This window comes from Ammospiza nelsoni, chromosome 6 (genome assembly GCF_027579445.1).
Source record: "Ammospiza nelsoni isolate bAmmNel1 chromosome 6, bAmmNel1.pri, whole genome shotgun sequence".
Lineage (NCBI taxonomy): Eukaryota > Metazoa > Chordata > Aves > Passeriformes > Passerellidae > Ammospiza > Ammospiza nelsoni.
In genome coordinates this window covers 52568861-52586802 of record NC_080638.1, presented here as the reverse complement: position 1 = coordinate 52586802, position 17942 = coordinate 52568861, and the positions used below count along the sequence as shown (strand labels likewise).

Here is a 17942-nt window from a genome sequence, read left to right as displayed (position 1 = left end):
GGACTTAGGCACTGACAGTCAAACATGCCAAAAACGTCACCACCCACTCCTGCTATCCATCCGGTGAAGGACTAGGAAGCGCCGCATTGCTTAACCTCTCCTCCGCCTTCCACTGGCACAGGAAATCCCCACCCCCACGGCGTGACACCGCCGCGGGCACAGCGATCCCCCGCCGCCGCCCTGCCCGGCACATCCCGCCCGCACTCACCTCATCTTCCCGGCGGGGCGCGGCGGCGGCCGGGGCCGGAGCGGGGCCGGGACCGGGCGGTGGCGGCGGCGGGACGGGGGGGCTCCGGCGGCGGCGCCGCCCCAGCGGCAGCGCCGGGCCCCGGGGCGCTAGCCGGGCAGCGCGGCGCCGGGCAGCCCCTCCGCCGGCCCGGCCATGTTGCCGGCTCCCGCCCGGCTGCGCTGTGTCTGTGTGTGTCTGTGTGTGTGTGGGCAGGACAAAGCAGCGCCGCCGCCGCTGCCGCCCGCCCCGCTCCGCTCCCACGCGCGGCGGGGCCGCGCCGCCCCCCCCGCCCCGCCCCGCGCCGCCACCGCCCCCGCCGCGGGTGTCGGGGGGAGCCCCGGCCCTGCCCGGCCCTGCCCAGCCCCGCCGCGGGTGTCGGGGGGAGCCCCGGCCCTGCCCGGCCCTGCCCAGCCCCGCCGCGGGTGTCGGGGGGAGCCCCGGCCCTGCCCGGCCCTGCCCAGCCCCGCCGCGGGTGTCGGGGGCAGCCCCGGCCCTGCCCGGTTCCCCGCCCGGCGCAGGTGGGGCGGGAGCGGCCCCGCACCGTGCGCGGCTCCGAGCGGCGGCTCCGGGCTCCGCCGAGCCCCTCGGCCGGTGCCGGTGCCCGTGCGAGGTCCCCGAACCGTTCCCGGCTGCAGCGGGGCAGTGCCGGGGTTGGAGACCTCCCCTCTCCACAGGGCTGTCCTGTGCAGGCACAGAACCGGTGCTTTTGTGGGTAGAAGCAGGAACAGAAATGGCATTTCCAGCTAGCACCGGAGTGCAGCTGTGTTTCCTGCTCCTTCACCCTTCCCACTTGTCCCAACGAGTGTCCCTGCGACCTCTCCTGCCCTGCTTCCAGCCTCGTCCTTTCTCCACACACACCTTGCCACCACCTGCCTTCAAATCCTGTGTTTCTCCCACCCAAATCTCCTCCCCATTCCACATCCCAGTCCCGTCCCTAACCTGCTGCCCTTCTCCTTCCAGTCACCTCCTGCCAACTCCCCTGTGCAGCCCAAACCACAGGGTGATGATATTGACGAGGTTCAGAGCCTGGAACTTCCCTTGTGTCTCTCCATGTCTCTTTACCTCCTGCCATGCAACACCCAGTAGAAAAAAGATTATCTTGAAATTGGTACCACTTGAATATCCTCAAGGATCTGCCATGATACAGGACAAAATTATGCAGTTGTTTCTCAGGTCTTCCATACATGGATCACCATAACTTGTTTGCCATTTCTCAAGAGGAAAGGCTCTTCACTCTGACTCTCTAGTTGTCCCACAGAGATGGGAGATGTCTCACTGATCTCTCCCAGCTCTGCATCACCCAGTTTAGACACAAAAACCCCCAAACAACCATGTAATCCAAGAGCAAGCAGTGGGTATGCACATGGTCTGTCTGGTACAGAAAAGGCTTCTGGCCCTCTTCTCCCTTTCCCTGTGTGTCTGTATCCCAATTAACACTGCCCCCATCATTCCCTGAGACCCACCTCCATCCATGTGTGCCATGAAGGGCAAGGGAGCTGCATGAAGGGCAAGCCCCTGTCTGTGTGTGGGGGTGGATTTGGGAAGGTGCAGCCAGTGTGGCTGGGGAAGGTGGGAATTAGCAATTAGCAATCTGGGCGGTGTGGCTGGGAGGGTGGGCTCTGGGCAGGTGGGCTCTGGGCAGTTTGGCTGGGAGGGTGGGCTCTGGGCAGTGCCTATGGTGCCAAGCCGTGTGGGGGCTCAGGGGAATGTGCCCATGGTGCAGAGCAGACTGTGGGGCTGCACAGGAGGCGACCAGGTGTGGCACAGAATGTGCAGGAGATGAAGAGCAAAGCAATAGGGGGCATTTTCCACATTAATACTTTACATTTTTATTTCAATTTCTCTGAAAAGTTTATATACTCATACCAATACAACACTTTTACTGTAGTGGTAACCTATGCCACCAGAATAAATGTTGCAAAAATCAAGCCCATAGATTTGATGCCCTACAGAGCTCTTTCACCACTGGCTTGTCAGGCTTTGCTGCAGCTGTCCACTGCAGCTCCGTACCAAATAAAATATACTACAATAATAACAACAAAAATATGACACAACAAACCCCATGGTAGTAATCACGTAAATGATTTTTATTCAAGGCCATGCTTGTTTCTCGGTCACTAATACATATATCTGCTGTTTTCAATGATCATTAATATGTTAAAAAAAATAATTAGAGACAGGGTTACTGAAGGGCTGGGGGGAGGGAACCTGCAGCACTCCTGTGCTCACAAGCACAACTCCCAGTTCGTGATTTCCCTGTCCCACAGAAGGTCTGCTCCATCCTCTTCCCAAGCAACCCCACCAATGGATCTAAGCTCACTTCAGATAGTGAGGGTCTCCTAAAGAAGCTGCTTCCCTTACATCTAAGGAGCCTCCTTTGTTTGAAACCAAAACTTACAGTCCTTTCTTATTAGCATTTATCCTAAATCTCCTAGGAGGCACAATATGTTGTTTGTGTAAAGGAACAATTGTGTCAGACCACAGATCTGAGATGCAGTCTCCCCCAAGTGACAGTGGCTTGGAGAAACTCATTCACCTAATTTGTGATGAGGTTGCTGAAGGTAGTAAGCAAATGAAGAAATAATGAGCAAAAATAAAACCTATTTTCTTATTACTATCATCTGACTAATCCTTTAGAGTGTGGGTCACTGACTAGCTCATGGGACATATGGGAGACAGCATAAGGCAGGGAGGACACATTAAACTAGGGTTTCATGGTAATACTAGAATTTAAGACTTGATTAAAATAGAAAACCCATATGTAATTTTACTGATAATCTGTTTTTTAAAAATATAGTTTACTTAAGATAGGCTTATACAGGCACAAATCAAATAAGCAAATAAATTTATGTAAATCATACTGTGTTTGAGACATAAACTAGAATGTTTTGTTTTATAGAAGCAGAACTGTCTTCTGCAAAGACTTTTATCTCTGCACCTTGGCAGCACAACACAAAGGGGCACAAAGAGCTGAAACCACCACGTGCCCCAGTACTGACACATCCAGCCCTGGCAGCTGCCCACAGGGGACTGCAAACCACTGGGTAAGGACAGGGGTGGCTTCTGCCACTCCCCACTCTGTACCTGCACTGCTCCTGGGCACAGCTACTCTCTGTCCCTGGGCAGGCTGCAACACCTCACTGCATATAAACTTGTGCAGCATCGACCCTTGCAAAGGGTTGGGAGGTTTAATTGCCCATGAGCTGGCTGAGAAGTGATGCAGAAATGCAGTGAGGTTACTAGACTAGACAATTGTATTTGCTGTTTTATTTATTCTTACAGAAAGAAGCAAGAGAGGAATGACAGATACCAATCTTGCTGGCCACTAACAGCACAAAAATAGAACAGCATTAAAAATCTTTCTAGTATCAGAATCCATGAGACTTCCTTATCAATATTCATTGGTTGACCAGCAGATCACTGTGTTGCCAGAAAGACATCACTGGACCATGTAATAATTGCTTGGCTGGGACAAATCTGACATTACATTGCAATCAGAACTGTATGTCTTCTAAGAGATTTAAAGCTGGTAATTTGTATTGACAGTTATATAGTCCTTGTACTCTTGTTAATTCACCTGCTCCTTGCCCAAGGGGAAATCCTGACCCTCCAGGGTGGTCTCCATCCTGCTGGACTCATTGGTCTTCCCTCTTCCCATCGCACCTCTCCCTGTCTGCAAATTCTCCTGCAGAGCCCAGCACAGACCTGCACAAGAGAAGTGCTGTCCCTACAAATGCACCTTTCCTGGCTGAGACCTCCTGCATGGCAAACCCTGATGGATCTGCTGCCAGGCCTCTGGGTCCTGCTGCAATAACTGCCCTGGGGCCTGCTCTGTTTGTTGTTTCAGAGATTTCATGCTAGGAGGGGAGGAGGAGAAACAGGATGCCCTCCTTATGCAGTCACACAGCCTGGGGCAACATCCTCTGTAAACATCCTCCTATCAGGAGCTCAAGGTCATCCAGCTGCTTCTCTCAGACGCCCCATGCCATGTCCAGGCTGGTGCAGCAAGAGCCTTGTGGTCATTTTTTCCCACTGAATTTGTCCAGCTCAGAGCTTTCTCTTGACACTCTGGCACTTTCTTGTGGACTTGTCCACAAAACGACCTCTTTTCAAGGAAAACAAATGTCCAAAGCTTGTTTTACACACTTACTATTGGAAGGCTTTTCCTAAGCAAGGAGGATTTAACCTTGTGAAAGTGACCCTTGAGTAGAACTAATTATATCAATTCATTATATCACATCCACTAATATATATATGCTTTTATTCCTAGAAGGAATTGTCCCTCAGACAGTAACGTGACTCAGAACTTTTGCCAAAGATGAAGTTGTACAATTTCACAGACACTTCACTGAGGCAGAAAGAATGTGATTTCCAATTTCAGGCGCAAAACAAGAGTCAAAGATTCCCAAAATTCAGAGAAGATCAGTCCTGGATGTTGGGTTTTCACCATCACCACATCCCTACGATCTTTGGCACCATTTGGAAAAGGCTCCACTCCAGGCTGTGGCAGCCCAAAGGAGCCACTCACTGTCTGCACCTGGATTCCCTTAGCAATACTTCATCCAGTTCTGGGATGAAGAAGAAAGGATGAGAAGAGAGTGGAACAAAGAATCAGGTAGCAGAAGAGTGTAGCAGCTGCTAAAGGGGAATGGGAAAATGGAGACCACAGAAAAATGAAGGAATTAATCAGTTTGGAATTTTTATTTTTGCAAGAAAAGGAGAGAAAAGGAAATTACATGAAAAGGGAAAAAATGAGGAAATAATGAAGAAGGGAAAGAAGTAAAATAGGAAAAGGCAGAGAATAAGTAGGAAAAATAGACTGTTGATATACTTGAATTCAACTTTATTACAGTTCCTCCAGTGAAGATGGGAGTCCATCTTTGCTTTCAGGGAGATAGTCAGTGCCTCCTCTTGGAAAGGGAGGAGCTCACTGGCACTTTTATTTTTCCTGTTGTGCCTTCAGAGAGCAGGGTTTACAGTCACTGGGGAGGCTGGAGCAGGAAGCTGCAGACTTCCAGGCAGCAGGGAGGAGCTGTGCCTCGCAGGCAGGCCCTGGGGACCTGCTCCAGGCCAAAGGTGGCATTCCCTCTCACCCAGAGCCAGTGGGAAGGGAGCTGGCACAGGGGAGGTGCTCTGCTCCCCAAGCCAGGGGCACTGGGGCTCTCCAGGCTGCTGGGGCTGCGTGTGGCCGCGTTTTCTGCTGAGCAGGAGCTGCACATACGGGAAATGCCTCAGGGCTTTTCACTTGGGCTGAGCCTCCTGTCAGCTCCCTCTGCAACTGTTCGAGTAGACAGAGACTCTCAGACAGAGCTCAGCTTCTGCTCTTCTTAGGGGTTGTAAAGAGGCCAAAACACTTGAACCTCTGGTGCAATACCTTTCCCTGTGGTTATACACTGATGTCATAAATTTGATGTAATAATGCCAATGAAAGCTGATGAAAAGGAGAAGCAGGGCAGGGAGGAAGGAACCCTAAAATGATGACATTTTACTCAATGAGAAACTGAATCCAGAAAGAACAGCCAGGCAATTGATTTTGTAGAGAGGAGCTCTCTTCAGGCTCATGCAGACTGTTCCCCCTTCAGCACATCTCTGCAGTGCAAGGGCAAATCAAGGCAACAGCAAATTACAATAATCTAACGTGGCTGCAGAACTCACCCAGGCTTTTTAATTTTTTCTTTCTAACCATAATGACTGAACAGCCTGAAGGAGATTTCTTTATCCTGCAACCTGGAATTTGGAGCAACTGTAGCTCGTGTAGCACTGACAGAATTCACAGAGCAGATGAATTTGCTTCCCTCTGGCTACATGCTTATTCTAGGTAATTCCAAAGGGCAGATTTAAAAAATGTTCATCTCTTACAAGCTCATAATAAAAACCCATTCAGTTGCATAGAGACCCAGAAAACAGGTCATCATTCCTATGGTTCTGAGTTCAGCACCTCAGACTAGACCCAAAGAGGCAGCCTTTAAGGACAAATATGTCCACTACAAACAAACAGAAATGTCTAAATTCCTTTAGTGTAGTCAGCCAGAAGATGGTAGAATCAAACCTCTGTGAAGCTGGTGGGGAGGAACCACTTGAGTCCAAGACATGAAGCTTTCCTAACAAGACAGACAAAATGTGAGGTCCAAAGGAGTGCCTACAGTGTTAGGTGACACTGACAGGCCCTGGTGAAATGAGGCTCTTTCCTGTACTTCCACATTTGGCAGGAAATGGGGGGATCCACAGTGCTGTGACCCATCCTGACTGACACAGGTCTCTGAAGTGGCTTTTGAGCATTAGCCCATTGCTATTACTGCTGACTCAAAAAAGTCCTGTTGGACTCAGAGCTAGATGGCAGCTTTGGCTGCACTGCCATTGATGCCTCCATGCAAATTGTCACTTGGTCTTCTGCCATTATTTAATGAATTCAGGGGGCAGAGTAGTTCCATTAAGAAAAATTAAATTGCCACAGAAGTTCATGATTAAGGAGAACCATAAATCTCTCCCAGCAAGAGCGTGAACTGCCAATGTCCTCACTCAGCCAGCAGCCTCCATCCACATGCAGACATCTGGGAGTGGTTCTGTCCTTCCTTCCCCAGGAGCTGCCTCCTCATCTCCCATCTCTGGATGAGGAGGGGCCCTGGCTTGAGGCAGCTCCTGTGCAGGGCAGGCTGCTGAGCTGGGGCTGCATGGCAGCGACCAGACTGCCCTGGCACAGCTGTGAATCCTGGCCAGCAACGGGAGAAGAGGATTTCAGTTCAGGCTTCCCATAATTCTGTTCTTTCCACAAGTAATTAAAGTGACATTTTCCTTGCCATCTGTAGGATTTTTTGAGGACGCAAGTGAGTGATCAGCCCCATTTCCAGTAGAAAACAGAGCAACAAGACTGCCTGCTTCCCTGAGCGGAACCAGAAGAAATTAAAAATGCCAACCCTTGCAAAAATGGGACTGTTTTGCCCTTGCAAGTTCTTGCACATGAATAATTCTGAAGGAAAATAATATCTTCTAATATTAAATCTTCTGAAGAATAAAAATCATCCAAACATTTCACATAGGAAATATGACCTTGAATTAACTAACCCCATATTAATTACAATAGTAAAAAATCCATTTTAACAAAATTGATTTGCTCCACAAGGAATTTTTCAAAAGAATTTGAAATTGCAGGGTTTTTTAATTCACCAGCATTACAAAAACTATTTTCTTTTACATTTATCACCTTTTCTTTTTTTTTTAACTTTTTTTTAATATAGTGACTGGTTTTTGTAGAGCTTATCTGTTGGAAATTGTTAATACCTCTCAGGTTTCACCAACCTGTCAAAACTGAGCACTATCAGAAACATTTATGTAATAATAATCTTCAAGGAAATAATTAAAATACTACATATTGGATTAGGTTGAAAGAGGCCATAGTTTTGATATCATACAAATATGCATCCTTTCTGAGTAAATTAAATATATGAAGACAGACAGAAGAGGCAAACAAAATAATGAAAATCTCTACTTGGAATTGGGCAATGATCCTAAAAACCAGATTGAGTCTATGTTTATTTTAAAAGTGTGTAAAAGAGGAAGAAGGAAGTATTTTGAAAGCATTTGTATTGTTTTCTGAATAACTTAAGACTTAAGAGAATAGATAGTATCAACTTTAGTAGCTAACCACTTTGAATACTCTAACAGAGAAGCATTACCCAAGTACATGCTCACCAGTTTGGACAAATATGACAATCATACTGTTGGAGTGAGTATAGGATCCCCAAATCCCTTTGCGAAATGACACAGAACAGAGAAAAAAAATCCTTACCCTAAAAATATTTCAAAGTCTAAGTACATGGTGCAAATTAGAAGCTGCTCACAGACAAACAGACAATTAAGAAACAATGGGACAGTGCTGGTGCCCTCAGTGTTCCCACTCAGGGAGGTGGCGTTGCAGGGAGAAAGGGCTGGAAGCAGATGCACTCACTGATATCCTGAAGTACAAGTCACAGAAGTGTGAACAGAGGTACAATAAGGAACCAGAAGCACAGCCCCAAAACTATCAGAGAGGTAATCAGAGCCACTGGCTTTATGAGCAGGTAAGGGCAGCAACATGTGGCAGTCATGGATGCCGTCCTGGGAGCTGAACAGTAATGCTGGAATGAAGGGAAGAAAAGCAAGAAATGGGAACTGAAACCAAAGGAAGTTGAAGGGGAATATCTGAATGCTTGGTAGACAATAGCAATACAAAAAAGACATGAAAAGATGAGTCTCTTCTTTGAGAAACACTGCAGCTACTGCACCCAGGATGAGGGGAGGGAACAGACAGAAGCAGAAGAATGAGGGGAGGGAACAGACAGAGGCAGAAGCTCAGGTGTGTCTTCAGCCATGGACTTCAGACCAAACTTATGCTCTGTGGCAGGGCAGGAAAAGAGAGCTGCTGCAGATAGAGTGTCAGGTAAAGAATTCAGGTGTTTTTGAGAGAATAAAATACACAAAGCTCTTTCTTTATTTTATTTTATATTGTTCCCTTTTTCTTGTAAAGTGAAAAAGAAGACACTCCTGAGAAAACAAATAAATGCAAGAACAAAGGAACAAGGATGGAAGAGAGGAGAGCTGAAGATTAGCTGTAACAATGGCAAAATTGTGTAGAGTTTCCTGGATAAAGAAAGGAGAATAACAGTCATCAAACGGATATTTGGCTTAAGACATTACCCACCATTTGCCAATTCAGCTAGTACATTTATCAGGTTTTCATAGAGGAACAAAGACACATTTAACAGCAAAAGTTAGGAACAGAGGAGCAGCAGAGGCACAGATGGGATGGGATTGTTGAAAAGCCCTTTGATCAGTAACCCTAGGGATGAACATGCAGTATTCCTCATCTATTTCTTCTAAAGGATAACAGTTTAAAATGAAAAAGGGATCACAAATGCTTTACTATATCCCAAGAGTAGCACTATGTGAGAAGGATAAAAGTGAATGAGCCAAGCCAATTTGCAACTCCTGTTTTCTCTGCTGCAAGTAGTGACAAGTCACCTACAGTTCCAAAAGCAGAAAACCTGAAAGCACTCCATTTGCAAAAGCATATTAAAAAAAAATTAAAAATCAACAGAAGGAATTGTGGGTAACCAAGCATTCAGACAGTGAAAATCTGCCACTAGTGTGTTTTGGACTCTTATGACTGAGTTAACCTTAGAAAGGACAAGGGTATTGTGCTTTAGCTTCACACATTTCAAGAGGAGGCAGATAACCATCACTATTAAAAAAAGTTGTTCCAGTGCTCCTTTGGCCATTTATTTTTCACATTGCACAGCTAGATCAGAAACTGAGGAAACAGGATTTTTGTCTGCATTGGTTGTTGTGTCCCAGCTGGGTTCTGCTTATGGCCACAATAACTCTTTGTGCTGGTGCACAGGGTCAGAGTAACCAGCTGGGATCAAGACCTCTGCCTGCAGCGACAGCGCCAGGTAACATCAGGGTAAAGTGACCCTGACACCATGGCCTGCAAAGGTCTTGCCTGAGCACAAGTTCCTAGCACAGAAATTGTCAGGAGCTCTTGCCACGAGCATAAATCTGAGCAGTGGAAGAACATTCCACCAGCTGAGTACCCAGAAATTGGAGATGTGCACTGGGAGGCAGGACCAAGGCAGTGTGTAGGTGAGGGCATGTGGTGTGTCCTTCCTGCTGTAAAGCTGGAAACTCCCAGGTATGTATTGTATGTAAAGTGAAACTCCCAGGTATGTATTGTCATCATGTCCCCAGGGTCATGGGCACACATAAAATTATGTACCCCAAAATCTAGATTCTACTGCCAACTGTTTTCAAATGCATCTCTAAATGAGAAATCACAAATGTGTGTTGTTAACTAAAAGCCTGTCTCTTTATCACGCTCAAACAAAGACACCTTACTAAACAAGAAGAATGCATTGAGAAGTCACTTTAATACATGTTTATTGGTGTCCTGCACTTTCAGTGTAGGAGGTTGGAGATGTAATAAAAAAGTTTCAAAATTTATTGGTTCAATTTCATTTAAATCACTCTAAACAACCAGTGCTTTAGAGTTCAGAGAATTAACATTTACTGTCCATTACAAGCAAAATTTTAATATTACTTTTTGCGAGTCCACTTAGAACTCTTCTTTTAAAATTCTTCAGATACATTCCTCATAGTAAACAATACATTTCAATCTGTGTCACAATCAACATTGATAAGGCCTTCTTAACCATTTTATACCACCTCCACTGTTACTTCATTGCAAAACACAATCTTATTTCATACTATAAATACCCATCCATGCACAAAACACAGGGGCAAGAAGTTACACATTAATATTTCATGTAGGCTTCCAAGTCTTCCTTTACCCTCTGCAGGTTTATGGTACACTTAAAAAGATATCTTTAGACTTGGTCTACTTGGTCTTAAAATACAAATATACAGTATCCATAAGCATAAAAAAGTAAAGCTAGATGGCCTTACCATTTGTTATGAACTGCTAAAATCTTATACATGTACAATATAGCATCATGCTGATTAATATACATATTAGTTAAATATATGAGCCAATAATGGGGATGTGGCCAAGCTTTATTGGTTTGTTTTCAAAAAGAAATTTTTCATATACAAGTAAAAAGACTTTAAATTCATATGGACTACCTGAACCACACAGACATCTGTATGCCCTGCTGAAAAATTCAGGTCAAACTGGGACAAAGCCTGCTGATTCATTGGAAAAGGAACACAACTCCTCATGGGTGACACCCACAGTGTGCTGTTACCAGGAGAATGCAAATTTACCAGCATTCACATTTTCAGGTCTAGAACACTAATTTTTGCATCTTAAATTGCAGTTTATACTTTATGTATCTATTCATCAGCCTCCAGCAGAAACAGTTCAGTACCTTGACATTGTCATAGATTTTTCTATATAAGTAGATATATAGTACAAAGTGTAGATAGTGAAACGAATAAGCACATATATACAGTCTTTGAAAGGCATTTTTGTGACCAGTTTAGCAGTGTTTATAGAAAACATTTAAGGTAGTCACATTCTGCTGATACCACTGTATTGCAAACTGTCAAGCCACATTTCTTATATTAAACTTGTACTGCATTGTATATTGTACAACAGAGAACGATCAATCTTAAGGTGTGACACAATGAAAAAAAATACTAGACTGAGTAAGGTAACCAGCACAGGGCTTAATTTTCCTGAGGTTTGTAAGAATTTTTTAAACAAAAATCACAGTGACCAGGCTAAACTGCAAACATACTGTTAAGTTTTAAATATACAGTTTATACATAAGTTCTGTGCATGGTCGACTCAACTGTGTATGCTCATGCTGATGTTTCCTTTAAATGACTCGCCACTGCATAATACTTGTGTCCTTTCCTCCTGTGGAGATGAGGTGGGTGTCTTCACAGAGAAAATCTACATTAGTTACATGACTACTGTGTCCACCATACACGTGGCTTGGAGCCTAGAAAACACCATATTAGTGAGAATAAAAGCATCTCATTAGAACATTCAAGCAACAATAAAACTAAGGCATCATGTCATTCTCTTGAAGTACTTTAATATTAAATTAACTTTTAACTTTAATTATTGTCTCAATCAACTTTAAATAAATCCCTTAGATGTACAAAACGCCCCATTCTTCCTGTTCTGATGTGTTTTGGGGTTTGGGTCTTTTTTTGTTCAAAGAAAACAACATTTAATGCATTTGTGCAAACTACAAGAGTAAATTTTTGGGAAATACCTTACCCTGAACTGTGAGCATGGGTATGAGAAGAGATGTACTTTGCCAAAGTCATCTCCTGTTGATAGCAGTTTTCTCCCGTGGGATCGACAGACAGCGTTGATATCTGTGCCATCTGAACCTTCAGGCCACACACCTGAAACACAGAGGGACTCATTAAAGGCTTTGATACAGGACATAAAAGTGACAGCCTAAGTTTCTGTTAAAATGTTAATAAAGGATGACTTGTTTAAGGAAAAGAAAAACCTATAAAAATAACTGCATCTGAGTCAGAATGTGTATACTTCCACACCAGCTAAAGTCCAAATCCTAAGAGGGAATCAAACACATAAAAAACCACTTTATTCCCTCTAGACAGCAAAGTGCTTTGTACTCTGAGAAGATGCATTCCGCTGAATAAGTCATGTGCCTGAGCCTGAAAGAATTTTCATATGGTTATGTGGAAAAGTAACAGTTACTGCCCTTATTTTCCCTTTTCCTTATGTATGAGTTAATAGACTTTTTTCATATTACACAGGTACATTTTTTAGACTAGAATATGATCCAAAAGTAATTTCTTCATATTACTAAAATCTAAAGTCTATGAAAAAAGACGTTCTATAGTTTAAATTATTATTTATTAATTAATAGATCCCTTGAAAATGAACTGAACCTACTATAAGGTTTTTAAATGCTTTTATTCTACTCCAAGTACTTTTCTTTCTTCCCCACATACTGTCCCCTTTGCTGTTCATGCATGAAGTAGTGTCCTAAAATCAAACTGTAAGGTCAACAGTGCAGAGACCAAATCTGTGCACCACATCTTCAAAGCCTCTGAATACCTGTCTGCAATAAATTGCAATTTTACTAAAATCCACCCAGTTATTGAAATTTCAGGATTTTGTATGTAGTTCTGCAGGCTTTTTTCGGTTATGATTTTCTAATTTAGATTTTATCTAATCCCTGCTCAACATAAAGGGCAGCAAGCTTTCAGAGATCACTGTCATCTTCCCATCATGACTTGGCAAAACCCCCGCTGTGTCTTGGCTCTGTGATTTTCAGTGCCTGTCCCTGTGTCACCTGTCCCCTGCAGTGCATCCCTGTGTCACCTGCCCTCTGCAGTGTGTCCCTGTGTCATCTGCCCTCTGCAGTGTGCCCTGTGTCACCTGCCCTCTGCAGTGTGTCCCTGTGTCATCTGTCCCCTGCAGTGTGTCCCTGTGTCACCTGTCCCCTGCAGTGTGTCCCTGTGTCACCTGCCCTCTGCAGTGTGCTGTGTCACCTGCCCTCTGCAGTGTGTCCCTGTGTCATCTGTCCCCTGCAGTGTGCCCTGTGTCACCTGCCCTCTGCAGTGTGTCCCTGTGTCATCTGTCCCCTGCAGTGTGTCCCTGTGTCACCTGTCCTCTGCAGTGTGTCCTGTGTCACCTGCCCTCTGCAGTGTGTCCCTGTGTCATCTGTCCCCTGCAGTGTGTCCCTGTGTCACCTGTCCCCTGCAGTGCATCCCTGTGTCACCTGTCCCCTGCAGTGTGTCCCTGTGTCACCTGTCCCCTGCAGTGCATCCCTGTGTCACCTGTCCCCTGCAGTGTGTCCCTGTGTCACCTGTCCCCTGCAGTGCACCCCTGTGTCACCTGTCCCCTGCAGTGTGTCCCTGTGTCACCTGCCCTCTGCAGTGTGCCCTGTGTCACCTGTCCCCTGCAGTGTGCCCTGTGTCACCTGTCCCCTGCAGCTGTGCCCACTCGAGGGCACACTCCTCCTCTGCTGCTGCAGCTCAGGGTGAGAGAGTTCCTACTCCCCTAAGAACTCCCAAGGCACACTCCAGTTCCTCCTTTGGGATACTTCTAACCCCATAGTGGGCACTTGCCATGCACTGGGGGAACAGCTATCCTTCAGTCACTGGGATTCTTCCCAAATGCAGCCTTTGTATCACTGCACAGCAATTCACTACGAGGAGGTCGTTCCATGTCTTCATAAGGAATTACAAATTGCTGTAAATCAAATGCAAAGTCTGATTTGTAGACTGCTCTTAATTTTCCTGATATGTGTGGAAACATCACATTGCTAGATCAGGGATAGTAAAAGAGGCCCAAAGAAACCTGCAAAGAAACATAATGATTGCTACTCCTGGAATTACAAATATGCAGAACAAAGAGACACAGAAAATCTTTTTTAAATATCTGCTTTGACAAGAAGGAGGCTATATGAACATCAAATGCTAGCTGAACAGAGGTAGGAGTCTTCTCAAGAGGTCACTATGACAAGCTGAATATATAACCCCTGAAGGATAAATAACCTCTGAAGGAAATGGTTAAAGAAACAAGACTGCCATTTTGAAAATGGGGAATGGATAATAGGAGGATTTTTCTTTGAATCTCTTGGTTCTTTCAAAAGTTATCCTAGTGCCTCACTCAGTTTTTATGAATATGCAAATTGAATGCCCTTGCTGAAAAAGTAGTCCTTATTTTTCCCATCCTCTGCAGACCTGTAAAAGAGAGCATTTAATTTCTCTCATTTGAAGACTGATGCCACGCTATTTTTTCCTCCTCTTCTCTAAAATTCATTCATTACATCTCTTCTCCCAGAGCAATATTTAGACGGATAATTAATTATTCTCACTAGTCAGCACATTATCTGTTGGTCCAATGTGCAAAAACCAGAAGCAGCCATTCCAGCTGTGACTGAAGCCAATACTGATAAATGGATGATTGCTTCACATTTTGCATGGCATCCTTTTCATTACACATCTCACTAATGTATCTGCCTTTCCTACAACAGCATAATGCTGTTGACTCATGTTCAGTTTGTACGCAAAAGGAATCTGATCTTTCTGTGCAGATCTGCTCTCAGCTGTTCTGCATTTGTACAACTGGGTTCTGCCATTCTGGTGGGGAGCCTCCTCTTTGACTCTATTGAATTCCTTCCTTTTGTCATACCACTCTGTTTCTCAAGACAACTTGCTAATCCTGCAGCTTACACCACCTACAAACTTTACATGCATGCTATTAATAAAGATATTCAAACATAATAATCAATTTACAGTGTTCTAGTCAGTTTTGAACCCAACCAGTCTGAGTTCTGCTTTGCTTGCAATGTTGTCAGGCTTTGTACAGTATCTTGTATTTCTTCTGTTCCTGTCCTTCACCTCAAACACAATTTTTTCCAAAACTGGGCACGTGCTATGAACTGATCCCTTACTTGTTTATCCAGCAGCACATGGCTCTTGAAAGAGCTTATGGATCAGTAAGTATTTTAAAGTCTTTGCTCCTTCACATTTATGTGTTTGTATCACCAAAACATCCCCCCTCAAGCACACTTCTTTACATGCTATTGACTTTCAGTTGAATCATCTCTAAACACTTGCAGGCTGACTAATCTGTTCCCATGCTCAAAGACAGATGTTCAAGGGATCAGAGCTCCCTTTTCCCCCTGCATTGGTTATGCTGAGCTGGGGATGCTGGGCATAGTTTGGGATTTTTATGTGGTTCTACCAGAGAGAGAAAATATCCCTGGCCTCAGTCAGCCATAGCTACTGAAAAATCAATATACTAGAAGCCCCACATCCTGGATGCTGTGATTGCTGCTTCTGTGTTCTGCTTCTGAGGCCATCCTAGCAAGCATGTGAAGAATGTTCTAACTGGCAGTTCTGAGGCCCTAAAGTACTGATTGACTTTAAATAAAAGTGGACTGGTTTCCATCTCATAATCTATGTGCTTCTTCAGTTTGTTATTCTAGCCATTCACTTTGCATTTTAGCCTCTCTACATGGGCTCTGAAGGCATATATATGATCCTGCAGATATTGATTTCATTCTCCAGTTTTTCGGTACTTTGCCTGTTCTCTGTGAGGTGTTGAAAATAAGTACTAATGATCTCAAGCTGGCACTAACCAGTTGTTTTTCACAGATATAAGGTTCATCACACTCAAATACTTTGAAAATACTTGACTTATTTCAACTTTCCAAATTACTCTTTCCCTACTAAAAGCAGTAGGCACTAACTGGGTTTGTCATTAAATTGTAGTAAGTCTTTTATTAAAGAAATATTTTAAAAAGCATTGGGTTTTGTAACACTTCAGTGTCATGTCTCCCCCCTCAGCAGATTATTTTGTCCCATGCTCTGGCTCAAATAGCTGATCTGTTGCAAGAGGGAGATTCCCTCTCAAGTGCAACATGACTCTGTCCTCTGACTTTCTATGCATCAAAAGCAGCCCCAGATTCTAATAGCATTGTATTTTGTAGGAATCTGAACTACAAAGTAAGGAACCCTCAAACAGGGTATTTAGTATCTCAGTATCTGAACCTGTGATGCTCAATGCAAGGACTTTGTAGCTTTGTAACTATGTGTAGGGTGTACTGAAACCCCAGAAATATTTTAATAGTTCCATAGAAGCTTCTATCCCTTAAATGAAAAATACATCATGTCAACATGTAGCCAATCTTGCAGGGTTTACTAAATCTGTGTGCTGTGATATCCAAGTGCTATCCAAGCACTGCTTGTCAGCTAAATTACAGAAAACTTGAAGGTGTTTTCCCAGCATACTGCTACTGCCATAGCATCTTCAGGCCCTTGAAAATGGAAACCATGCCCTTTCTGTCTGCCTTCAAACACATCACTGCAATCTATTCTACTTGAAACATGAGTGCAAATATTCCTTGTTTACCACTTATACTAAACCAGGCTCTGAACTTCTACCATGGCTCCCTATTTCCTCTTGAGGACTCAAGAATTTGAAGCTTCTTGTACTCAGTGTTTGTAACCATCTGTCCAGCCCTGCACATATTGTGGAATAAGTACAAAGCTTCAGACTACATTGGGGAAAGTGGATTATTCAAATTTAGCAAAAGAGAAGTCCCATGGAAACAAACCACTGGATTTTGTTATGTTTTTCCTTTTGAATTTCTTTCACTCAATTTAATTGCTATAGACTGTATCACAATACATGATAAGTTCTTAATGAAGGAGACTATCATTCATTTTGTGCTTGCACAGTAACCAGAGCAAATGAAATCAGTTTTGGTAAGGGAATCGACCCAGTAACTGCCTAAATACATGACAATTTCACAGAACTGGTACTTTCAATTAAACATTATGAGAAGCTGCTCTACTGAGACAGAAAGGGCAGTATGTGATTTTTTCCTTATCTCCCACTTATGTTGTAATATGATATTTGTACTTGAAGCTAGCAAGAATATTAAATCAGAATCTTTCTGGATTGAAATAAGGAGACAGATTGTAATAAAAATGGCATAACAGAAGTTCTGTATTTTTCCCTGAATTATGAATAGTCATGTTTCATAAGCAAAAGTTGGCATTCCAAATGTTTGTTAATAAGAAGAATGATAAGAACTTTTAAGAGGAAATATACTTACCAAAAACATGGAATCCTAAAGTACAGGTGTAAGTGGCCCATTCTATATCCCTAGTTGTTTCAACACTCACAACTTGTTTACAAGCAGAGGGGATCCCTAGAAAAGAAAAAAACCCCACATAACAACATATTTCATTCTCAAATTGTATAGATTTCTGATTACACCAGATGAATTAAAACATATGGTTGATCTTGGCAGTTATATGGTCTCATTTAAATTTTAAATCTGCGTTAGACTGCATGAACTTTGCACAAAAGGACTAAAAATAATTCTTACTCACAGTATAAGATTTCATAGTCTCCTGAATTTGACACGAGATATTGTGAATTAACAGACCAATCCAGATGAGTAATGAAGCTGGAATGACCCTATAAAGAGAAAATGTATTGTATCAACTGCACTAACAGTGTGCCACAATGTGACAGTGTTAATACAGTGCTACAAAATACCCTTTGGGTATTGATACTGAACCAGGAGAAAAAAGCTTACTTACTGAACATTTGCCAATTCTAGAGTACTTTCTTCCATTTTCACTTACACCATATATATAAATACAGTTGTCATGGGAACCTATTGCCAAGAAGTTTCCATCTATAAACAGAAAAGTGAAACTGCAATTATTCCTGTAAGAAAGAACTTAGGCTAATTTTGTAAAG

At 43.7% G+C, this 17942-nt stretch overlaps 1 protein-coding gene across 7 annotated transcripts in view; it reads right to left on the bottom strand.

Moving 5' to 3' along the window:
- Positions 1–10112: 10112 nt before the first annotated feature.
- The window catches only part of EML1 (EMAP like 1), a 122414-nt gene continuing 114584 nt past the window's right edge, over positions 10113–17942 (bottom strand). For all 7 annotated transcript variants that reach the window (XM_059473761.1, XM_059473759.1, XM_059473760.1 and 4 more), the window contains 5 exons: positions 17780–17877; positions 17567–17654; positions 17287–17382; positions 11952–12082; positions 10113–11667 (listed from right to left, as the gene is read on the bottom strand). In XM_059473761.1, coding sequence (XP_059329744.1) covers positions 11542–11667; positions 11952–12082; positions 17287–17382; positions 17567–17654; positions 17780–17877 — 539 coding nt within the window. In that variant the 3' untranslated portion in view covers positions 10113–11541. The remainder of the gene's footprint in view (positions 11668–11951; positions 12083–17286; positions 17383–17566; positions 17655–17779; positions 17878–17942) is intronic.